This window comes from Lycium ferocissimum, chromosome 1 (genome assembly GCF_029784015.1).
Source record: "Lycium ferocissimum isolate CSIRO_LF1 chromosome 1, AGI_CSIRO_Lferr_CH_V1, whole genome shotgun sequence".
Lineage (NCBI taxonomy): Eukaryota > Viridiplantae > Streptophyta > Magnoliopsida > Solanales > Solanaceae > Lycium > Lycium ferocissimum.
In genome coordinates, this window is record NC_081342.1 from 3,063,790 (window position 1) to 3,087,903 (window position 24,114).

Genomic DNA, 24,114 nt, shown 5'->3' on the forward strand with positions numbered 1-24,114 from the left:
TCAATCACGTTCAATTGCCAAATCAAGATTTCTCTTCTTTAGTTTTCACGAATTTTCGTTTTTATGTTGGGATATATATGGTAAAAAAAAAAAAAAAAAGTTTTGGGCTAAACCCTAATTAACTTAATAAAGCCTTTTTCCTGGTGTATATTTTCCGTCTTCACTATTGTACTAAAACCCTAACGTTGCCGTTGTTTGTCCAATTGCATATTATAATGGCAAAGAAGAAATTAGCCTTTGATGATGATACTTTCGTTCTTCCAAGTGATATCCTATTTTTCATCCTTATTAGGGTATCTTCTGTTAAATCTTTGTTACGTTTTAAATCTGTTTCTAAGCCGTGGAATGTTATAATCTCCGACAATAAATTCAAGAAAACTCATCGCGATCAATCCAAAGCTTTGGGCTGTGAAAATCTATTGCTACACAAAAGTCCTACTAATGAATTTCGAGTTTAGAGACTTGGAAACTTCCCAATTTGTGATGATGGGAAATGAAAATTTTCCTCCCGAAAAATTCCGACAAGCTGTAGTCTTGTGCTCGTGTGATGGCTTGGTGCTTTTAAAGAACTCTAGGGCCTACAAAACTTATGTTTTGTGGAATCCGTCAACCGGAGAATATCAAACTCTTGCATGCCCTTATTTTAACTACAAAAGCAAAGTTCCAAATGCTTGTGGGTTGTGTTATGATTCTAGTGTCAATGATTACAAGGTCATATTGATCTATAAGTCGAGTTATGCCCTCTATTCTTGGACTAACGATTGCTGGACGAAGAAAGCAAGTTACCTTCGTCGTGTAGTACCAGTACTACAAAATTGTTCCCTGTCTCGGGGGATTAGTACCGAAGGTTGTGTATTTTGGTCATATACCACCACTTTGTAGATAGAAATTCTACAATCATATACTTTGATGGGAAGTCAGATGAACTGAAGGAGCTTCCATCACCGCATTTTGTAGGTGAGAACGACTTGTTCGGTTTGAGTACATTGAAAAGCTGCCTTTGTTTATATGGGGGGAATGCCCAGAGTCTCGTATTGGACATATGGATTATGGAACAAGATGGCTGGAAATTGCTAATGAACATGTGGAACTTGCCCTCTATTTGCAAAACGTTTATAGAAGGTTGAATACTTTTGTGTTGCACGAGAAATGGTGAAATTCTCTTTCAAGGACGGAACTCTTTCCGACTTTTTATATATAATCCTAGGCAACAATTGCTTGAAGAAGCTGAATTATCCAAAGATTACTCCAAGAACGGGGATCTTCCCCTAATTTCAATATGTTTGGATAGTTTATATTTTTCGAGTCTCAAATGTCAAGAGGAAGAGAATGAGAGGCCACCTGCCTTTGAAGATGATAAGTCCATATTTTCATGTGATATCTTATTTGGTATACTCGTTTGGCTACCCGTTAAGTCTTTGCTTCGTTTTCAGTCAGTTTCAAAACCATGGAATGCTATAATCTCCGACAATGAATTCAAGAAAACTCATCGCGATCAATCTAAAGCTTTGGGCCGTGAAAAGCTGCTGCTGGATCACATGTGGAAGGGTGTTTTCGAGTTTAGAGACCTGGAAAGTTCACAATTAATTTTGATGGAAAAGCAAAAGTTTCCTCTAAAAGTTTCCAACTAGCTCAAGCATTGTGCTCATGTGATGGCTTGGTGCTTTTGAAGAACCCTGTGGCCGACAAACACTATGTTTTGTGGAATCCATCTACTGGAAAATATCGAGCTCTTTCATGTCCCGATAATCATTTGTATTACAATGACAAACCTCGAAATGTGAGTGCTTATGGGTTGTGCTATGAATCTAGTGTCGGTGATTACAAGGTTATATTGATATACGACTTATTTTATGTTGTCTACTCTTTGATTAACGGTTCTTAGACAACAAAAACAAGTTTCCCTTGTCCAGTACTACCAGTAGGAGGTAATTGTGGCTCTTCGGGAATTAGCACTGAAGGTTGTGTATTTTGGTCTCTGAATAGGCGAAAACCATTTATCGATAAAGCTTCTACAATCATATACTTTGACGTAAAGTCAAATGAAGTGGAAAAGCTTCCAACACCTGATCTTGTGGGTGAGAAGGACTTCTTTCGTTTGACTAGTTTGAAAGGTTGTCTTAGTTTATATGGCGGCAGAATTGAAAGGAAACAATTGGACATATGGATTATGGAACAAGATGGAAGCTGGAAATGATTAATGAATGTATGCAACTTGCCCACTATTTGCAAAACGTTCGTAGAAGGTAGAAAGTTTTTATGTTGCAGAGGAAATGTTGAAGTTATATTTGAAGGATGGCAATGTCTTCTTATCTATAATCCAAGGAAACAATTGCTTAGGGAAGCTCAAAAATCCAAAATAGCTAAACTAGCTTTAACATGTTTGGATAGTTTGTATTTTTCGAGTCTCAATATCAGGTGCAAGAGGAAGCAATCGACGATCCCTCTAATAACACGAAGGCCAAAAGTCCAAAAGCAGTAACAACAACTATGTGTACGCCTTTAAGGTAGTTGATAGTGATTATTTATCATACGTTGATTGATTTTATAATTTATATATATTTGTTCTTATTTGTTTTAAATATTTGTCATTTATTTACTGAGTCCCCGAATTTCGTTATGGTATCTATTGCAGCATATGGGGCTTTGACTTCACACCTCAAATGGAAAAAGGATGGTTGCATTTCAAAATCCATGGTCAATTAGTTTATGAGGAATTGCAGGACCAATCTTTTGCACAATACAGTAATTGATTCACAAGGGTGCAAGTTGATCTTTGTTCTTCTTTTGTTTTAAGGATCTCTCTCTTTCTTTCTTATTTAATTTCCTTCATCAATGTCGGCTTAGTCGAGCGTCATCCATGCCTGTCGATCATATCATAGGTCAAGGACGTGACAAATAACCAACGTTTTTATTCCTCCCCTATTATCTACTACAATTGTAAATAAGTTCATGCTTTCTCTTTTTCCATTTTTATAATTAAATAAAAGACGCATTCTAGTGTATGATTTATTATTTAGCTCAAATTAATTAATTCAACCTATCTTGACCAATAGTATATTATTGGAACAAATGTGTGAGTATACAAGGTGTAATATTTATTTCGTTAGGTTATACATCCTATCATTTCATCGTAATCTTGATATTAAAAAAAAACCTCGGTTCAACACACATCCTTAATTAGCTTCTTATTCCAATACAGTAGAAAGGATTAAAAATAAAAATAAAAAGCAATTTGCAGCCTTACACCTTGTATGTAACATAGAATTACTCTTTTTGGGCAAGTGGGGCATTTTATTGAAACATAAAATTGATACTGATGACTACACCTCCTGACCTCCATGCGTCCTTATGCTTGTGGGTTGTGTTATAAATTTATCACTGATAATTATAAGGTTATATTAATCTATAAGTCGTTTTATGTTGTTTATTCTACGAATAGGGATTTTCGGACAAAGAAAACAACTCTCCTTATATTAGAGCAATGTCTCCCTTCTAGTTTAGAACAAGCAATTAATTTAGAATCATATACTTGCAGTCATGGAATTAGCACTGAAGGTTTGTGTATATTGGTCCCTAAATCAGAATCTTGGTCAACATGTACTTAAAACTTCTACAATTATATACTTTACCAATGTCAGTTGTCAATGCCTAGTGCAGATATTGTCCTATCTCAAGTAGAAACACTGTTGAATGAACTAAGGAATTTGCCACTAATACGAACTTTCAGTATGAACTGAGCATTGCATAATCTATGTTTATTTGCTCTCTACCTATTAAATTTGAATTTCCTTCTTTCATATAATTAAGAGTACTTATGTCATTGGGACATATTCGGCAAAAATATATTTTAACCAGCTAATTATGGTTAATAGTTTATGTAAAAAAAAATAAAAAATTACACATGGTGTGGATTTATTGATTCGATTAATAGCAATTTGCAGCCTTAACACTTCTCTGTAATATAGAATTATTATTTTTAGGCAAGTGGGGCATTTTATTGTTACGGAAAATTAATATACTATGAAAAGCAGATTCCCTTTTAGTTTAATTGATTTGATATAAACACCTAGTGTGAATAAATTTTAACCCTGTAGGTATGACAAGTGAGGATCCATCAATTTTGATTAACGGTTTGTTAGCAGAGACTAAAACTGCTCAATCTAATTAAACTTAAGGATTAAATACGTGCAAGGGTATACTTGAAGGACAATATTAGACCTACCCCAAAACTTATAAGGACACTTGAGGAGGCCTAAGCAGAGAAAGTTGAATTAGCTACGTTAAAACAGATCAAATAATGAGGGATGAGGCATTATATTGTTGTATTAGAGTTATTTCCTTTTTAATCGGCGTTTCGATATACGTTGTTGCTTCCGCATTAATTCGAATTCGTGCCGCATAAGGCTTATTAAAATCAAACATGATAACAAGCCGTGCTTATGGATTTTCCTGAAATTCAAAATCTAAAAAATATTACAAACATTTTAGGCATTATTATATTAGAATCGTCTTTCCACGTTATTACTAATTACCTTCTAATCTTTGAAATTCATTGGTATCCTCTTATTTATAGTATACTTTCATTGGTATTCTCTTATTTATAGTATACTCTAAGGATGGGTTTAGGTATTTTTCTATTCATGACTCTCTCTTTTCCTCTGTATGAATTAATAAAGTGTAGTAAACAAAAGAAAAGACTTTATAAAATCACCCAATTTAAAAAATTAACCTTTCATCATCATAGGAATGTTTTTAAAGTAAACAGAACAAAAATCAACTTATAAAACCGTATGAGTCTAAATAGGAATATAACTATAAAATTAAAAGATTAGTCATCAACATGTCCTCCAAAATTTGATAAAACGACCTTCTTATTTCTTCATCCGATCAAGTGAGTTGCTTTCTCTTGTGCATGCATGGCATTGATTTTTCGGAAAATAGAAACTCTCTGAACATATTGGAATTATGTCATGTTTTGAATATTCAGATATTCGAACTGGCTTGACAAACTTATGTCGTTTAGGATCATAGATGACAAGAAGTTCGAGCCCCCATCCTACTTGAAAGAGAATTTCCCCATTTCTAGTGCTGCCCAAAAGCACAATATTCTCTACCCTAAACTGATCGCGAAAGATAGAATTTTCGCAAGTAATTTTCATTAACTGAGTCCATTCACCTTGTTCCATGATCCAAACGTCCAATTCTTTTCTACGGGTGTTGCCGCCGCCATATAAACCAACACAACCCTTCAGAGAAGTCAAACGAAACAATTGATATGCACATATAAAATTTGGTTTCGGAAGCTCCATCTGATTTAACGTCAAAGTATATAATCGTAGAATATCTACGTACTAATTGGTTATTTTCTGAATAACCTATGGACCAAAACACACAACCTTTAAAGCTAATCCCCTCACTGCACTCTTGTGACCTTACATCAAGTTCTTGCAATTTACTACTTGTTTTCTTCTTCCAGTCATTCCTCTTCATGGCGGAGCCGAATTTTAGCGAAGAAGTGTGTAAATTTTCTTCTCACTTGTGTTAAGGGTATGCAAAATTAAATATATACTTCATAGTAGGTAATATTTAACTATATGTACACCGCGTAATTTTCCGAAAGATGGGGTGTGCACGACCACCCTTGGCGAAGGTGGCTCCCTTATGTTCCTCTTTACATAATAGACCGCATAAAAAGATTTATAGATCAATAGAACCCTTGTAGTCACCGTCACTAGAATCATAACAAAATCCACAAACATGTGGAGTCATTCCATTCTGATATTGACATACAAAAGTTCGATATTCATTGGTACAAGGATTCCATAAAGCATATTCGTTATAATCAATAGGTGTCTTCATTAGTACCAAACAATCACACGAGCACAAGGCTATAGGATTTCTAAATCTCTTCAGAGGAAATTGTTGTTTTCCCATTGCAATTTGGGGATTTTCCAAATCTCTAAACTCGAATGTACCATCATTCTTTTGTAGCAATAAGAGTTTTTTGTGACTTGACGCAGTTTTCTTGAATTCTTTGTCGGATATTATAGCATTCCATGACTTAGAAACAGATTGAAAGCGTAACAAAGATTTAACTGGAAGCCTAATACAGATGGAAAATAGGATATCATAGGCTTCCATTGCACTATCTTGTTTGCTGCAGTTGGAAGCAAGGGGAAAAACTTTGAGGCTTGAAACCTAGACTGCGTGTATATGCAAAGTTCTTTTTCCTGAAAAAAGTACTTTTTAAAAGAATCTTCTAACCGATGAATTTGAAAGTTAAATTTACTTTTACGGTGAAGAAAATATACAAAAGGAAATTTGTATAGTTAGAAACTTTGGACCTGGTCTTGCACAACTCATGTGTGTGTATATATATATATATAAATTAAATTGTTTTATTACATAGGGGGTAGGGGAAGGGGAAATGGGGGAGGGGTTTTACAACGTGGGAATTCAAATCCTCACTAATAAGGTAAAAGTTCAGGTAGCCAATCAACTGAGCTACTAGATCCCTACTATATAAATTAATAAGAGGTAAAAGAGATGAAGAGGCAAAAAAAAGAGAAACTTGTCCAACAATTTGTTAAGCAAATTCGAAGATTCTTTAATGTGGAAAAGGCAAAAAAAGGGAAGAAAAAAATCGTATAGGTTTAGAGCTAAAGTAGGATTCAAGACCTATTATTAGAGTTCTTTGTGTTTCTTGCTCCCAAAGTATACAGATTTGTTTTTTTATTTGCACCATATTATATTCTCTTGTTTTCTATTAGTTGCCCGCCTAATTACCTGTTAATAAAGAAACTTACTCGTAATGTTTACATTAAATTATACTACTAATTACTATGGTTAAGTGATTGATTAAAAGAGAAAAACATTCACTAACACTATTTTTTCTTATTGAAATATTCTGACAAATGGAATTCCCTTTGGAGTTGTTTGGCTGGTGGATAAGGAATTATCATCTCAGTATAAATTATGGGATTATCTTATTCATATTTGATACTACAATTTTATATCCTAAGATTAACAATCCCGAGATTGTTTATATACCACAATTATGATATTATTTTTATATCACATTCTTTGTGGGATAACAATTTCGGAATAAAACAACAAAATGACACATTTGTCCTTAATTCTCCGAAGCTTATCTTTCAAAGTTTTTTAAGAAAGACATGGCTAATAGTTGATGTTAAAGTTTATCCCAATTCATCCGGATTAAACCAAACAAATGTTTTATGTTATACAGTATATCCCGTTTTTATTTTCAATGAACCAAACATCTACTAACAAAAGTATATCCACTAAATAATTCCGTCATTATTATTCCCATATTATAATTCCGTCATTATACACATAACATTGTCCCGTGAAACAAAATGATCTGGTAGGACAAGCTTTTGAAGATTTGATCAGATACTATCATTTTTTTGGGTAGCTTTCTTCTGCATAATTCTTTTTTCTCAATAGTGTTTTTTCCCCAAACAGAGCAAAAGTTGAACTAGATTCTTGTTTTCTGAAGGCCTTTTTTTAAAAAACTTAAAGTATATGATCTGAAAGGACAATATTATGAAGATTTGATATGCAACTATTCATATTTTAGGTAGCTATCTTCTGCATGTTATTATTCCTCAGTAGCAGCTTTTTCTAAACAGAGAGTAAAAGTAAAATTATTTTTAAAATTATTTTTACTTTCCTCCTTCATAATTCATAAATATGGGGGAAAAGAACTCATTTACTCTCATTATCTGTTTGTATCTTCTTTCACTTCCCATCTCTAATTTTTCCAAGAAAGCAGAGAAAAAAATGGCAGAAGAACCAAGTAAAGTAAAGCTCAAAATTAAATCTCAGGTTCATCATTTCACCTCATTCACTCTTTTTTAAAAAAAACTTAGTATCATGTAAGTTACGCGGACTCTTCACTTTTGATGCCGCACCTGTGTCGAATTGTCCAAAAATACACTACTTTTGAGAATCACCTGTTGACATTTTTGAAGAGTACGACCAACATAGTCATGTATGCTTCAAAAATAAAAAATAAAAGAACAGTTGAAAGTAAACTGTATTACTGCGAGTATATATGCACCTTTTAGTCTTTGAAATTTCTTGATACTTTATGTTTTCTCTTTCTTATTTCTGGTTTCCTTATTTTTCTTCTTGTAGGATGGTACATTTGTTCATTTCGAAGTCAATTCTAGTATTATTATGAAGGAGCTATTCGAGGCATATTGTAAGAAAAAGCAAATAATAGACTACAAAACAGTTCGATTCTTCTTTGATGAAAAACGTATTTCGTCGAGAAACACTGTAAATGAAGTAAGACCTTAATTTGCATAACTTGATTTAATTCATTGTTCATAGTCCTCTTGTTTATATATAAATCTTTTTTTTTTTTTGTCTGTTTATTGGATATAATGAAGCTTGGATTAGAAGATGGTGACCAGATTGATGCTATGCTGTTTCAAGTAGGTGGAGGTTATGCACGCTGAATAATGAAGAACATATCACAGATGAATATGTTGCTTGCACTATCCTATTTTCTGGTTTTCATTAGAATATCTACTTAGTACTGAATAGTTAGAATCTTAGGCAACTCAAAAAGGAAAATCAATCATGTTACTCTGACCAGGTTGAAAGGCACTATTTATTAATGTCAATGTTATTATCTTTTTCATTGTGGTGGATTTCTCAATGTTATTATCTTTTTCATGTAATGGTGAATATGATCTACCATGTGTCCAAACAGCAATGTATCTACAGTTTTTTCAGTTTTTTTTTTTTTTTTTTTTTTTTTTTTGGTGCGTAAATTTTCGTTGTATTATTGACAAAACCCAATGGAATTTGCTAAAATAAATGAAGAAAACATTTCCACAACCAAGGATGTTTTTAAAGTAAATAAAAACAAAAGATCAACTTATATAAACGTATGATCAGAAAAGGGATGGTAACAGAAAAATTATCACTTTTTAATGCGAAAATGAAATCTGGCCAGAATATTCTTAGTTACAACACAGATAATGTGTTAAAGTTCCAAAACTCCTAACTATGAAACTTCAGTACCATATGTAAGAAATTCGAACTCTTAAAAGTAAAACTCCAGCATAATGTGTTGAAGTTCGAAGAATTCAACAAAATGCTTCTAAAGAATAAACTCTCTCTGGTTACAAAATCTAGGAGAAGATACATTCCATTGAGAATTATTCTTTAGTGGAAAATACTCATCTACTCATCTAGCACCATCCATGTGAAGATCACACTTATGATAGCCATTGCACGCTAGCCCGGTTATAGCTAACGGTTTGCAGCTAGTTGTTATGTTAGTTGTAGCACGCCTTCCCTTCTTCTCTTACTTTGGCACAATCCTTCTGTATTTTCTTATGATGATTTGGTCGATACAGAGTACAAAACATCGGTGTAAAAGGCTTTTTTTTTTTTTTCTTTTCTGTAGGCTTCGTTTACTTGACCGAAGGGTGCAATTAGGTGCTGCAAATGTTCATGTATGAACATGTTTTCCAGACATAATCCTTTCTGGAGGTGACTTTTTAGTCTAAATTGACAAAGAATTATAGCTGTATGTTTTTTACTGGAAAATGGATCAATGGAGACTTGTAGTCAAAGCAATGATGGCATTTTTTGCTAGTGGAAGAGAAAGAAACTTACATTTTATTGAAGAAAAGGCATAATGGTATTTCTACTTTACTTTTCAAGAATCATTTTTCCTCATTGCCTGCTCTCCACTTCACCCCTCCTTTTTCTATTCTCTTGCATTCCCCTTTTCACACTCTACCTATATATATATATATATATATATATAATCTGCTCCATTTTAAAGGAATCAGAAGCAGACCCTTTTGATTTCTTGAGCTCTTTCCTTCATCAAAGCCATGAAAGATTCAGTAGGTATGTTTCTTGTCAGAAATCTTTTTGCATTTCCCCTTTTCACCTTTTTTTCCCTATTGTGATTGCCTTTTGGATACATTTATTTGCAATGCTAATTTCTTGGCTTGTGTATTCAGAGGTATTGAAAAGAACTTTGCAGCATGTAATTGTCCTAATGTGCCCTATTTTGAAACCTGAAATTGGGATAGAGTGGAAAAGTTGATTTAGATATTGATGTTAATGCATTAAGGCTTTTGTAGTCTATGTAATATGAGAATCTACCTACCTGTAAAATTCTGTATGTGGAACTTGAATTCGGATAATGTCTATGTGGTTGAAATAGTGATATTGTTGAGCAAGGTAAAAGATGTAGAAAACTATCATCTTTTTCTGGGAGTATGCAGTAGTCAATCAGCTCTGTTAGGTCGGGTAAATATCTTAAAAGGTCATTGAACTTTGAGAAATTATGTAGTAAAGTCATTGAACTTTGCTACATATCAATAAAATCACTCAACTTTGACCTATTATCTCATAAAATCACTCAACTACATATGTCATTAAAAAAATCTGACATGGCAATATTAATTAATTATTTTATGCCATGTAGACGTGGGCCCCACAATAAAATAAAATAAAATAAATCCATATCTTTTTACCCACACCCACTCACCAACCCTTCATCCAAAACCCATTTTTCCACAATAATAGACAATGAATATTATAAAATATTGAAATTAAGATTTAGATATAGGAAAAACTGTAAAGAAAAGTACTATAGACCGTAAATTTTTCACATAAGATAATTAAGAATGTTAAAAAGTTCACTTAGTTAAAAACATCACTTTGATCTCTCTCACACACACACAAATAAAAGATACTTTATTTGTTTTGACAAGTGTCTAATTAAGTGCAGCATGGTGTAAAAAAAGATTATGAAAAAGGAGAACTTCTTGTGGGTTTCAAAAGTTCCATGTGAAAGCATCGACTCAAATGCTAAATTATTTAAGCAACACATAACAATTTTGAAACAAAAAAGAAGAGCACTAATCACGAATTTCTGATTCATTGAGATTAAAACAATTTTAAACTATTTTAGTGCTTGAAGTTTGTAAGGGCACGACAATAATCTATCTTATGGTACAACAAATCATCCGTGTAACTAAGACATAATGTCAGTACAAAATTGAACAAATATGTATATAGGTCTTGATGGTCAGAGCTTCATAATTAATCTACATTAATTTTAACCCCAATAAAATTCGTTAATAGTGAAACCAATAAACATGAAAAGAGAAAAGAAAAAAAAAAGAAAAAAAAAACTTAAAATTGCACATAGATAGTCCGCCAAATACTAAGAGGAGAGGATGCAAAATAGTGACAATATGGCTTTGAACTATTGGGAATACATGCAATGTATTTAATCAAAATAAGTTGTTTTTTTCATCTAAAACAAAGAGTTATTAGCCCCACTGATTATAACAAATGTTGACTCATAGACACATTCGGATTTAATCAAGGACTTGCAGGTTCGATAAAATCCAATGCTTTGAACATTGATTTATATGTTTGTGAAAAAACAAGTTTAATAAATGCAGATTTATACATTTCAAAATTCACTTTCTCATTTTATAATTTACGATGTTTAAATTATGAATTCGCCCATCTAAAGATATGGATTTATTTTATTTTATTGTGGATTTGGATGAAGGGTTGGTGAGTGGGTGTGGGTATAAAGATATAGATTTATTTTATTTTATTATGGGGCCCACGTCTACATGGCACAAAATAATTAATTAATATTGCCATGTCAGATTTTTTTAATGACATATGTAGTTGAGTGATTTTATGAGATATTAAGCCAAAGTTGAGTGATTTTATTGATATATAGCAAAGTTCAATGACTTCACTACATAGTTTCTTAAAGTTCAATGACCTTTTGAGATATTTACCCCTGTTAGGTCTTACCTGTTTTTTGGTTCCACGTGGACCAATACTGGACTGCCATGTGGCTTTTTATAGGCACGTTCAAGGCCGAATGTTAGTTTAACCGAGGGAGAACCAAACCTCTCGTTTTGAGTATTTGCGTCCCATTTGGTGATTGCTGACTTTCTATTGAGTGATTGTGAACTGAGATGGCATTTCAATGTAGAGGAAATTTAAGTACTTTACCTTGAAAAATGACTTTCATTTTGATAATGTATCTTGAATCACACTTATTTTGAACCAGGAAACTTGAGTATACTAGTGTTACCTGTCAGCAAGTTCATAATGTTCCCTTTACAATTGCTTTAGAATAGACCATTGGGGCTGAACTAAAAGATCAGAATGGTCTAGAGTAGTTTTAGGTTGCCCCAAAACTTAAAAGCCACAGGTACCGAAGAATCTATCTAGCTATTTGGCATCTTGAGAGATTGTTAGTTTCCTGCAAGTGGTTTCGTTTTCAACTGGATGTTAGAGCACATAAGTGCAAGCCTGTTGATGACATTACTAGGAACTTCTTTTATAGAGTTACATTAGAATGACTATGAGGAAACAAAACTTGAAAATCCATCTCAAAAGCAAGCTCATGAGGTAAGGATTGTGCAAGATCATTTAAAGAGACCTTTCCATCCCTTAATGGGCGATGTGGGAAACGTAACACCTTGCATGCCCAGGCCTGAGCGTGGACATCGAGCCTAACTCAATATCAAAAACTAGCTCATGAGATGAGGATTGTCCAAGACTATATAAAGAGACCTTCCCATCCATTAAAAAACCGATGTGGGAAACTTAACAATACTGTTGTGTGGTTACAGCAAGGAAACTTTTCTTTTTTTTTCTTTTTGATAAGTAAGCTGTGTTCCATTTCATAGTCCATCTGCTTGAAAAACAGTTGGCTTGATGTTGAAGTAGGTAAAATTCACCGAACAAACGGAATTGCTGATTGGTCTTTAATCGTGTCTGTTGTTAACTCGAACTATTTCTTTGTATTAGGCTCACCTCACCCATGTCCAGCATTGAAGTCATTATCTAACAAGGTTGGAAGCTTACTGTGTTTTTGGAATGCACCAAAGAAGTACAGGAGATTGGACGCTAAGCTTGAAACAAAAATGATTGAGCTTAAAAAAAGTTCATCAGGGCAGAGCAACTTCAGGTCAATTAATAGCATAATCTTGAAATTTCCTCAGTTAAAAGAGGGGTTGAAAGAGATAAAAGGCGTCTTTGAACAGTTCGGTTAGTAGCTTCTGTATTCGCTGGGCTTTTGAGTTTTCATTACATTTTTACTGCCAACGGATTTATGCTTTTTGTATCTTGGTCCTTTTCCTTAGATGAAGATTCAAATGGGACTATTGACCGGGAAGAACTAAAGAAATGCGTAAAGAAGCTGCAATTTCATGTTAAAGAGGAGGAAATTGATGATCTTTTCCACTCCTGTGATGTGGATGAAAAGGAAGGGATTCAATTCAATGAGTTCATCGTTCTTCTGTGTCTTATTTATATCTTGATGGATTCATCGCCGCCCTCCTCTGACAATGTACGTGAAAACTGGCCTCTTCGCTATTCTTCTTTCATGTACTTTAACATGATAGTTACCTATCATGTGAAGTTACATATATTCATTAGGATCACATTTATTTCAGACCTCGAAGATTGGCTCACCAGAGCTAGAAGCAACATTTAACACAATAGTTGAGGCATTCTTGTTTCTTGATAAAAGTGGTGATGGGAAACTGCACAAGAAAGATGTCGTCAAGGCATTAAATGAGGCCTCTCCTTGCGAGAAATCGCCTTCTCATGTCACTCAGACTCGATTTAGTACTGTTGTTCACCTTCTAAAGTAAATAAGCTCAACTTAACTTGCTGTGATGACTTCTAACATGATGATCTTGTTGACAATTGCAGAAGAAATGGACTGGGACAGGAGTGGCGACGTCAGCTTCAGGCAATTTCTTTTCGCATTTCTTGATTGGGTTGGTATAGACACAGACGATGAGAATCACACGCTAAAACGTAGACGGAGTGCACAAGGCTGAACACAACAACAACACCTCGACCAAACTCGTAGGTATCGGTTGTATGAATCCTCACTAACCATGGCAATCTATTTAATGAAGGAATACAAAGTGAGTTCAGACTAGTATTTGTACATATACAATAGTTCTCTGTATACATTCAAGTTCAGTTATTTTTTAACTTATATTCTGCTATTGTATCTAAAATAATTCATGATCAAATTCATAAAAATTTGCATATCTAATTCTTCCATTCCCACAATGCAATCAAAGTCGTCCACACTAGAAGCAACATAATCATACAACTCAAAACTTGTCACAGGTAATAGACTACCATGAATAAATAGAAGAACAAAGGGATAAGATATAAAGCTTAATGACATCTTTTCATGGAGGACTAATTGTTCATATCTATCTACATGTAACTATTTTACATCTTAGGTGAGTGAATCATTGTATACCGAGAGCTTGAATTCTCCTTACGAGGGACAGAGCAGAAGCATTTCTTGTTCTCCATTCTTCTGGTCCCTCCTTCTTTCGTCCATTTTCCATTAAACAGCCATCATGTCCATCGAGAATGTTCACTATCTGCCTCATGCTCGGTCTTGATTCTGGGTCGGACCTTGTGCAAGCCATTCCTAATTTGACTAGCCTCACCAGTTCCCTGGAGTCAAAGTTTCCATTCAACCTCCAATCTGCCAGTTGTTCATATGGCCTTTTCTGCACCTCAAATTCGTGTACTCTATTAACCAGCAAAGCCTCAGGTCGGCGGAAATCTACTGCCGTCTGACCACTAACTAACTCAAGCACAACTACACCAAAGCTATACACATCAGCCATTGTTGTTGCATCACCAGAATCCATGTGTTCGGGTGACATGTAACCGAAAATTCCTCTAACTGATTTGTTTTTATCAACCACAACATGATGGCTATGTTCATTTCGAGTCAAGAATTCAGCAAGAGCAAAGCAACCAAGCCTCGGGTTCATATCTGGATCAAGAATGATGGCAGATGATGTGATGCATCTATGTATGACCTGTTCATCCCATTCCTCATGCAGATATCGAATAGCAGACGCAAGTGATTTGACAATGTTATACCGATGACGCCATCTCAGGATGGTGGCATTGTTATTCCTATGATGGAAAAGGAGGTGGCTTAAAAGCCTACTTTGGGAGTAATCATAAATAACAAGCATTTCACCTTGCTCGGTGCACCATCCGCGGAGTTGCACCAAGTTTCTGTGGCGTAATCGTCCTAAGTTCTGAAGTTCATTCGAGAACCTCACTCTTAAAGCAGGACAAGTTTTCATCCCTAGCCTTTTCACTAACACATGCTGGTTGTTATCAAGAACGCCACGGTACGCAGTTCCAAAGTCAATCTCAGCAACTCTTCTTGAATCCGAAAAATTGTTCGTGGCAGCAATAATCTCCTTAAACGTGATCTCCCTTGGAGTTTCAACCATCAAAAAGTTATTCGATTGGCGCCTGCTACTGCCATTCCCAGACTCATTTTGGCTGCTTCCACTTTCAGCACTTAGATACATGGTATCTCCTGTGGCTGTGAGGAAGTTTGTGGAGTTGAAACCGGGCGTCGTGCTCATGCTGGTTGTGGTAGTACACCTTGTGTTGCTAGTTGTACTATTACTTGGAGATGACAAAGAGATATAAAGAGGGTGTGACTTAAAACAAGGAAGATCAGGCAATTTACCATATATTTGGCCAGAGAGTGCTTCCACAACCCATTTCATACTAGGCCTTGATTGAGGTTCATGAAGTGTACAAAGAAGGCCAATATGTATTAGCCTCTCCATATCAGAAAGCTTGTAAGAACCATCAACAAGTCTACTATCTCCAGCTTGTAAAGCCATTTTTTCATCGGAAAGTCTCCGAATCCAATCAAGCAATATGATTTGGTCATCAGGAGATGCAAGATCAACAGCACGCCTTCCTGAAACAATCTCCAGGACAACAATCCCAAAGCTAAACACATCGGATTTTGCAGTGGCAAAACCTCTTTTCTGGAAACTTTCAGGAGGTAAGTACCCTATAGTTCCACCAATTCTTGTTGTCTCAGCCATTCTAAATTGCTGATTCTTCATGGAAGGTGTCCTCGTTTGGTACTCAAGTTCATGTTCAAGCCACCTAGCTAAGCCAAAATCGCCAAGCCGGGCGTTGAAATGTGAATCAAGCATGACATTGCTTGTCTTAACATCTCTATGAATAATTTGAGTCTCCAATTGTTCATGAAGATAAAACAAGGCAGCTGCTAAGCCATTAACTATGTTTTTTCGACGTTCCCAATCAAGAACAGGGGAATCTGTTTTGTCCTGTTTTCGGAACAAAATCCGATCAAGGCTTCTATTAGGCATGTAATCATACACAAGGAATAATTGATCATCATGAACACACCATCCTCTAAGCCTAACAAGATTCCGGTGGCGGAGATGAGCAACCGCCACTAACTCAGCTGCAAATGTTTTCTCAAATTTTTCACCTTTTTCAGCTAAACATTTCACAGCAACAACTGTTCCATCACTAGGTAAAACAGCTCTAAAAACCTTGCCAAATCCACCACTTCCTAAAACTTCATCCTCACTAAATCCATTAGACCCTATAAACAGCTCAGAATAGCTGAAAATCCTTGGATTATGATGATGATTATCACCACCACCTTTTTCACCTAGCTGCATACCTTCTGTGTCATGAAAAACACCAGAAAATTGCCTATTCCCAGAATCTTGATGACAGCAAGTTACCCATTTGGAATCAAGTAATTTAGAAAATGATTCTTGAAAAAAACCAAGAACTTGACCCCCACAACCTCTTTTGGATGAAGACTCATTTTTTCTCTTTGGTTTTTGTTGTTCAACTTGTTTTTCATGATCAAGAACTTGACCCCTCTTGGAAAAAGACTCATTTTTTACTTGTTTTTCATGATCAAGAACTTGATTCCCACAACCCCTTTTGGAAAAAGACTCATTTTTTTTGTTTGGTTTGTGTTGTTCAACTTGTTTTTCATGATCAAGAACTTGCTCCCCACAACCCCTTTTGGGAAAAGACTCAATTTTTTTCTTTGGTTTGTGTTGTACAACTTTTTTTTCATGATCAATTGTATCAGTTTCATCAAGATCAGCAGGCAAAACAAAACAAAGGCGTTTGAGCTCCATGGTTATTGTTTCATCAATAGGACAAGAAAAAAAAATAGCATTTATTTGGGAAGATAGGAAAGTAGTAGTTGTTGTTGTATGTAATGAAATGAAAGAAGGTTCTTGAAAATTGAATGCTAAAAAGAGGGGTTTATATGTTTGGCTTTTTAATGAATGTGGAGTGGTTTTATTCAAACAAAATTAGGTTGCAAGGTTTGAAATGTAAGCACCTTGAACATGAACTGGCCAACAACAAAAACCCAAAAACACAACCATTTTTGTCCTTTCTAATATTAAATGACAGATTTAGTTTCTGGAATCCAGAAAGAAATTATATATACAATTGCATCAGCATATGTTCACCCTTGGTTGGACAAATTCTTCACATTAAAACCGTGTTCACACTTTTGAGATGTCTTTGGCCTTATCTGTTGCATAATATCTTTGTATAAATAGTTACTGAGTTTAAGTTTTATGCATCGATAATAAACAGTTTGACTTCTCAGATAGTGACAGTAAATAGTAATGAGCCTAAAAAGTAATAATTTTAAACTTCTATGTACTGACGATATACATATTAACGTATATGCATTAATGGTATACAATAATGAGTATAAGAAGTAATGAGTTTAATTTTTATGCACTGTCAGTATACGGTTTGACGTTTGTGCAGTAATGATATACAGTAACAAGTATAAAAAGTTATAAGTTTAACATTTATGCAGAGACATCATACGGATATGGTTTAACTTATGTGCAATAACGGTATATAATATCGAGTGTAAAATGTAACAAGTCATAGCAAACCAAATAAGGTTATTTTGAAAAAAGAGTAAATAAGATGTTGTAACACGTAACGATATATATTATTATATATAGATATGTATATAATCTTTTACACGATGTTAAGTTAAATTCAAAAGTCGAAACCGTGAATTGTGTCTTAATTAGGTGACAAGATTAGAAAAAATCTGATTTCTCCAAACAGAAATCACACAAAACACGTTTGTCTTCCTGCTATGTACGACTTTTTTTCAACAAATTTTTATTCAAAAATGTGTTTAGAAGCATCCAAAGGTCTAAATTTTAACCGATAATTTCACTCATATGTAAGATTCCAAGAAGTATTTCTCGAAAAAAAGTCAAAAACCAAATCCAAACAACTTGGAACAGTAGAAGAATTGATTTTTTTTTTTTTTTCTAGAAAAGAACTGCAGAAAATGTTTTTAGTAAGAATGTAAGATGAGGGGGCGTTGGAATTGTGATAAGTTTGACATAGAAAAGTGACGACAAAATGATAAAAATAAGGACAGAGAAAGTAAATGATTTCTTCTCATTATCTAAGCGTTGACGGATTGAATTATCCGATATCTATACGGGTAATACATAATAGGTATTCCGTCGAATATTAGAAATATGTGCAAGTTAATTCGTACATTATAATTAAAAAAAAAAAGGTTCAACTATCGGTCAAAGAAAGAATCTTTTCTTTTCTACATGATAAGTTTATTTGATCATAATTCATAATAGGGAGCAGCAAAATTTATTACAAAAAATAAATTCATTTGATTTTCCAAATATATCAATCAAACATGCCCTTGAATTTAAATGGCCTATCATGGTTGAAATGTGTAAATTGATTTTATTTCAATATTGAAATAATAATTGAATGCATCCAAGGGCCAAAATTAAGTAGTATTACAAGTCATTACATTGTAGAAACTTCTGTTCCAAAACAAAAATATGAAAAATTATTACTCCTTGTACCCCAAAGTGGAAGCAAATTTATTGAGTCATCAGTCACTGGAGACTGCTTTGGATAAAATATACTAAAAGGCTACACGGTTTCTTTGGAACACACGGTACGAAATATCTTGACCCCTAATAAAAATAATTTTTTTTAAAAAAAGAAAAGAAATAGTTTGACCCTTTTGACTTCTTCAATGTTAGATGGAATATGATATTTTAAATTTGTCAATAAATTTTATTTAGATATATGAATTATTGTATGTTCCAATAAACTGTTAAACACTTTTGATTCAACTTTTTGGATTTTTTTTGCAAATATTCCTATTAAATACTCTCAATCTCTAATATGTTTCATCTATGCTTAATGTGAAAACCCAATTTATTAAGTGGGTAAAATTTTACACATATATCTCCAATTCGTTTCCTTGCAAAACTGATTTTCCACTTTATGTTTTCTTTATTAATTAAAAAAAAATGATAAAAATTTCCTTACTGAATGCCTAACTTTACTTTGTTTATTTTGTTGGTTGATATTAAATGTCAAAAAATTGATAAATTTTAGGAACTAAACAAACGCAACGACTGCTGCAAGATCAATTTATGTGAAATTCTGTTTTTTAATTGTTCTAAAATATTTGATACAATTACAATAATATACTGTTGGTAAACTATGTTCAGAACCGTAGGAAATAGAAACCAGAAACTGGAAAAATCAGAAACTAAAAGAAAATAAAAACTGTGTAAATTTGGAAAAAAATTCAGAAACAATGAAATATCCGAGACCACAGAATTCACTGTGTGTCCTTAAGGAATTTAATCCCCTCACTATACCCGAGGTTATGGATTACTTCCTCCCAGGATAAAACGGATATACCTATCGCAGGAGTAGCGGTACCTCAAACGCCTACGACTTCGACGAACTCAAATCAGGCAACGAACCACACACAGAGACTCGATAGTTTTATTTCGGAAAGAAGAATGCATCGTAATGCGAATATTTTTTTTCCGAGTTGAAAACGAGGCATTGCCTCGCCTTTATATAATAAAAAATACATGTTCGTAAAAGGTTTGGATCGTCGGAAAGGCCTTGCCTTTTCCGAAAAAATAAGAACGTTGGGATTTATTTTTATTCCGCGAAATTAATAATAATTTTGGCGGAAATAATAAAAGAAAATATCAGAAAATGAAAATTGAATTTAAATAAATTTGGTCTAAAAATATTATCAATCAATCAGACCAAATCCGAAGCCGAGCCGAGCGTCGATGATGGTTTGAGGGGAGTCCCTCTTATCAACCCTTTAAGAGCTGTGAACTTTTATAATATAAGACATAACTTTCCCTTTCTACCACCAATGTGGTACAAAGCTCATTTTCAAAGGAACTTTGCTTTAAATTTCATTTTCCTTTCATTGTCTTTTTTTGTCCCTCCATTTCTCATTCACACCAACTTTGCGAGCTTCAATCATTAACTAGCTTTAACATATACCAGTTGCCAATTTGTAAATTGAATTAGATGTGCTTATAATTCTGTTTGATTCGATTTTACTTGCAAAGAGACTTAAACCGAATAAGTTGGTTTTTAGAATATTTATGATATTATTTTTTAATGTTTGATTGCTTGATCCTATTTAAAATACGAAATTTTCATAACATTCAAAAAAATTAAGAAAACCTCGTTCTTTAGTCTTAATAGAATAAGACCAAATTTTATTTTATTTTAATTTAAATTTTCTGCATTTTATTCACCTACCAACAAAACTTACACCTTAATCTGCGAGAGTATTAAAAAAGTGATTCACTTCTTCCTACTCAAATATGAAAGATAGAAATCCATCCCATTTGGAATGAGGTAAATGCAAAAGCTAAGCTTGGAACTTTGGTCATAAAATATGAAGCCAAAATTCCAAGTTTAAAGGTGAATTTCTAATCTATACAGAGCTGCAACAAGACGAAATTTGTTCTGCAATTATATATGAGTAGATTGTCAAAGTAAAATTTAATTTAGAGTTGAAACACTTAATCGAAAAGAAAAAAAGGACATAATTCTAGCGTTCTAAAGATAATTGTGATGAACTTTTGTTTTTGTATTTGAGAACACGTTGACATACATAAAGCCTAATAGACAGAAAATAATATTTAACTCTTTTGAAGCAACTCTGAAAAGAAAAAAATGCCTTTAATCATATGAATTATTAATAGAACAAACAAATCAAAGAAAAAAAATAAGAGGACCACAAGTCGAAAGCCCTTAAATCTTAAACTTGGTGACTAGAATTGCAATTTTTTTAAGCATAAGTAGAGGCTTTCTACATAACTATTAATGCCATAAAATCCACCCTTTGTTGGAAGTTCCTGGATTTCCAAATGTCTCCAACTATTCTTCCCAACATCATAAAAGTAGCAAGCTAAAATATCAGCTTTAATCGCAATAAATACAATCTCGTCATCATCTTCTTTTCCTATGTAGAAGGCGGCTTAAGGTTGAATTAATAACCACATCTTATTATAAATATGCTGCGAGCTTTTATTGCGTCAATAATTAGGTCAAAATTAGTAGGAACTCAAATATGAAAACATGATGTATTTTTTTGTTGGATGGATGAGGCTGGACATAGAATTTTTAGCCCATTTTAAACGTGAGACTATTAAGTGCAGCCTCAACCAGTCCTCCGGCATCATAAGGCTGGGCTGAACTGGTCCTTGAGGCCAAACATAATTAAGTAATTTTAACAAAAAGTGTAAAAGAAGGCGAAGGACAACTATTTCTTTTTATGTTTTCAAAATTGAGAATAAGGTCTTCTGGAATCCAATTTTTTGTGCTTTAAGACTATAATATGCATTCTGATTTTAAGGCTTTTATTTGACCACGCTCACGCTTCTTATTTTGAAACATGGATGCATGCAGCTAATAAAGCTATGTGTATACACTGTTTGCACAAAAAAGTGAGAGTAATATATAACGACAATCATACGTATTGCTACTCTTTAAGAATAGTTGTTTAAAATTAAGTTCCGACAATTAACACTTTCAAGATAAGCAAATTTTGAAAGTGTGATTAAATAAATTATAATTTCATTATCTATAAGAGTAAATGAGTAGTGTTTTCTCCATTTGGAAACTCTTTACTCTCTACATCATCAGGATCATCCCCAAAAGATTTGTCAGCTCATATTTCATGTCACATCACCGCCCAAAGCATCCTTCTTAATTGAGCTGTAAATAATGGACTAGTAAAGTTATAATCGTGTCAATAATCTCGTCTTTTCCCTCACTTTCATCTAGAAACCATCCTGCAATGGCCGAGGAAGGAATTCCATAAAAAAGGTTTTAAAAAACGCATTCTTTCATTGAAGGAGAATTCATTCATAAATAAATAATATATATGTAATTTTGTGACGAAATAAATTTTATTTAATTCCTTATCGATAAGCGTGGTCCTATCATTGCTCCGCTTCCCACCATTCAAATAAAAAGAAAAGAAAAAAAAATTATGTAATAATTATTTTGCAAAAGATAGAACCTTGAATAAAAAGAAAGATGGATTACTCTTCTAAATCTAGAATATAACTCCTAAAATAGCTAGTCTATCAACTTTAAGGGTCGTTTAGTTTGTGAACATATTATATTAAGATTGGAATATGGAGATTAAATGATGACAAGATTATAAGTTTAATGGATATATACAATGTAGAACATGCGTTTGATTTTACTCTATATAAACTTAGATAAAGTTTTATTTTCAACATTAACCATAATTTTCTTAATTAGAAGACTGCGGTTAAAAAGTTTACGGAGGATGAAAAATGTGTCATTTTGAAGATTTATATGGGGATTAGTAATTCCGGACTTGTGATCCCATGTAGAGTATGGTATCAGGGTCGGCTCAAGGCCAAAGTCACTAAGTAGGCATTTGGACATGCGATTTCATTTCTGATTTCATCTCATGAGATGAAATCCCAAATCATCCAAAAAATATAAATATAAAATTTGACCCATACGTTTATATTTTGTAAAAAAAGACCCATAAGTTGGTAGATATATTTACCAATCATGTTTACCAACCGGGAAATGCATGCTCGGAGTGAAGAGATTGTTCGTACCATGTGGCAGGATTATATTAAAGAGTAGTTACATTACTATTCATGTTAAATTTTTCTTTTTATTGAACTAAAGTTTGATCAATTGATATTGTATTTTTTTAGAAAAGTCTTCTAGCAGCGTATTAATTTTATTATGAACTATGATTTACTTATTTGGTAAGATTGTATAAAAATTGAGAAAATTTTGATGGTTTTCACAACTTGTGGGGTTTTTATGTTTATAAAAAAAATTACAACTTAAGAAATCTAAATTGTATGTTCAAACATGATTTCATCTTATAATTTCATCTCATTCATCATATCCAAACGGGGCCTAAGGCAATGGCTTTGGGCCCCCAAATTTTTGAGGCACCGCTTTTCATTAAGTTTTATAGCTAATTTGTTTAAGAAATTATTATGACTTATAGCACTTTTATGTAGTTTCTAACTATTTAAATTATTTTTCAAAATACATAAAGATTGTATGTCTGAATTCACGATAAAAATAAGGAAGTTTGACTCTCGAAATTCAAATTATGTCACATAATTGAGACAGAGGGAGAACCCAATTTTTATAAAATAAAAAAAGAGAAGTAATTTTTTTAGTCACGTGATTGATTAGGCATATTGTCTGTTGAATTTTTGTTAGAAAAAATGTTAACAACTTTGCATTGTTCTTGAAAAAACTAAAAAAGTAGACTTTAAATGAAAATATATATTATGATCTTTCCTTCTTTTTTTTTTTTTTCAAAAAAAAAAAATTAAAAAATCTCTAAAGTTTCTTTCCTTTAACCTTATCGAGGCAGACATTGGTATAAAAATGATAATACTTAAAAATATGGTGTAAACAATTCACATTGTTCCAGAATCAAAAGTTGAATTAAACGCGGTGAATAATTTCATATTTATCCCGTGATTATTATCTCTTATCGGTGTATCCAAACTGCATGTTCCATGATTGCATAATTGAACTTGACATTTCAGACTTTTTGAAAAGCGAAGCTACACGTTGGTTAAGTCTCCTGGAAGAATTTTAGACGGTGCTATCAAATCAAATCTTCAACGAAAGTTCATTATGAAGAATTTTATAAGCCATAAAGTACTACTTACATTTTTTAAATTGATTTTTCAATTTATAAAAATCAAAGAATGTTTTTTTGTCTATTTTAGCGGTTTACAAAGTCAATGGAGTTAGCTTTTTATAGGTGATTGACAATGACAAAAATCAATGGCGCAAGTAAAGGAGGTGTTCCTTACAAAT

General features: G+C 33.3%; 5 protein-coding genes across 7 annotated transcripts; 3 read left to right on the plus strand and 2 right to left on the minus strand.

Moving 5' to 3' along the window:
* Nucleotides 1-1,042: 1,042 nt before the first annotated feature.
* Nucleotides 1,043-2,197, plus strand: LOC132060942 (F-box protein At2g14710-like). Its single transcript, XM_059453834.1, has 4 exons — nt 1,043-1,122; nt 1,208-1,619; nt 1,673-1,828; nt 1,886-2,197. Exons 1-4 carry the CDS (start codon nt 1,043-1,045, stop codon nt 2,195-2,197), a joined length of 960 nt encoding a protein of 319 aa, XP_059309817.1.
* Nucleotides 2,198-5,700: 3,503 nt separating this feature from the next.
* LOC132060952 (F-box/kelch-repeat protein At2g43270-like) lies at nt 5,701-6,144 on the minus strand. The gene has a single exon (XM_059453846.1). The coding sequence runs from the start codon at nt 6,142-6,144 to the stop codon at nt 5,701-5,703; it is 444 nt and encodes a 147-aa protein (XP_059309829.1).
* A 1,556-nt stretch (nt 6,145-7,700) lies between these two features.
* Nucleotides 7,701-8,778, plus strand: LOC132067892 (small ubiquitin-related modifier 2-like). The gene is made up of 3 exons (XM_059461295.1): nt 7,701-7,854; nt 8,167-8,319; nt 8,424-8,778. The coding sequence occupies exons 1-3, from the start codon at nt 7,720-7,722 to the stop codon at nt 8,490-8,492; spliced, it is 357 nt and encodes a 118-aa protein (XP_059317278.1). The 5' UTR covers nt 7,701-7,719; the 3' UTR covers nt 8,493-8,778.
* A 220-nt stretch (nt 8,779-8,998) lies between these two features.
* On the plus strand, nt 8,999-14,092 carry LOC132058640 (probable calcium-binding protein CML22). 3 transcript variants are annotated; one of them, XM_059451194.1, is made up of 5 exons: nt 8,999-9,903; nt 12,856-13,095; nt 13,191-13,396; nt 13,503-13,682; nt 13,765-13,902. In XM_059451194.1, the coding sequence occupies exons 1-5, from the start codon at nt 9,888-9,890 to the stop codon at nt 13,840-13,842; spliced, it is 720 nt and encodes a 239-aa protein (XP_059307177.1). In that variant the 5' UTR covers nt 8,999-9,887; the 3' UTR covers nt 13,843-13,902. The 3 variants fall into 3 exon arrangements, with proteins under 3 accessions (XP_059307177.1, XP_059307095.1, XP_059307059.1); XM_059451112.1 differs by having other exon boundaries at nt 9,011-9,903; nt 13,197-13,396; nt 13,503-13,677; nt 13,765-14,092; XM_059451076.1 differs by having other exon boundaries at nt 9,016-9,903; nt 13,503-13,677; nt 13,765-14,092.
* A 4-nt stretch (nt 14,093-14,096) lies between these two features.
* On the minus strand, nt 14,097-17,352 carry LOC132058534 (receptor like protein kinase S.2). Its single transcript, XM_059451036.1, has one exon. The coding sequence runs from the start codon at nt 17,043-17,045 to the stop codon at nt 14,325-14,327; it is 2,721 nt and encodes a 906-aa protein (XP_059307019.1). The 5' UTR covers nt 17,046-17,352; the 3' UTR covers nt 14,097-14,324.
* Nucleotides 17,353-24,114: the final 6,762 nt, after the last annotated feature.

Coding starts and splice junctions, on each gene's coding strand:
- LOC132060942 (XM_059453834.1), top strand. CDS start 1,043: ATGGATTATGGAACAAGATGGCTGGAAATTGCTAATGAACATGTGGAA. Junction 1,123..1,207: donor TTGCAAAACGTTTATAGAAG/GTTGAATACTTT, acceptor ATATAATCCTAG/GCAACAATTGCTTGAAGAAG. Junction 1,620..1,672: donor AGCAAAAGTTTCCTCTAAAA/GTTTCCAACTAG, acceptor GTGCTTTTGAAG/AACCCTGTGGCCGACAAACA.
- LOC132060952 (XM_059453846.1), bottom strand. CDS start 6,144: ATGGAAGCCTATGATATCCTATTTTCCATCTGTATTAGGCTTCCAGTT.
- LOC132058534 (XM_059451036.1), bottom strand. CDS start 17,045: ATGGAGCTCAAACGCCTTTGTTTTGTTTTGCCTGCTGATCTTGATGAA.
- LOC132058640 (XM_059451076.1), top strand. Junction 13,096..13,190: donor AGGCGTCTTTGAACAGTTCG/GTTAGTAGCTTC, acceptor CCTTTTCCTTAG/ATGAAGATTCAAATGGGACT. Junction 13,678..13,764: donor TGTCACTCAGACTCGATTTA/GTACTGTTGTTC, acceptor TGACAATTGCAG/AAGAAATGGACTGGGACAGG.
- LOC132067892 (XM_059461295.1), top strand. CDS start 7,720: ATGGGGGAAAAGAACTCATTTACTCTCATTATCTGTTTGTATCTTCTT. Junction 7,855..8,166: donor AGCTCAAAATTAAATCTCAG/GTTCATCATTTC, acceptor TTCTTCTTGTAG/GATGGTACATTTGTTCATTT. Junction 8,320..8,423: donor CGAGAAACACTGTAAATGAA/GTAAGACCTTAA, acceptor GATATAATGAAG/CTTGGATTAGAAGATGGTGA.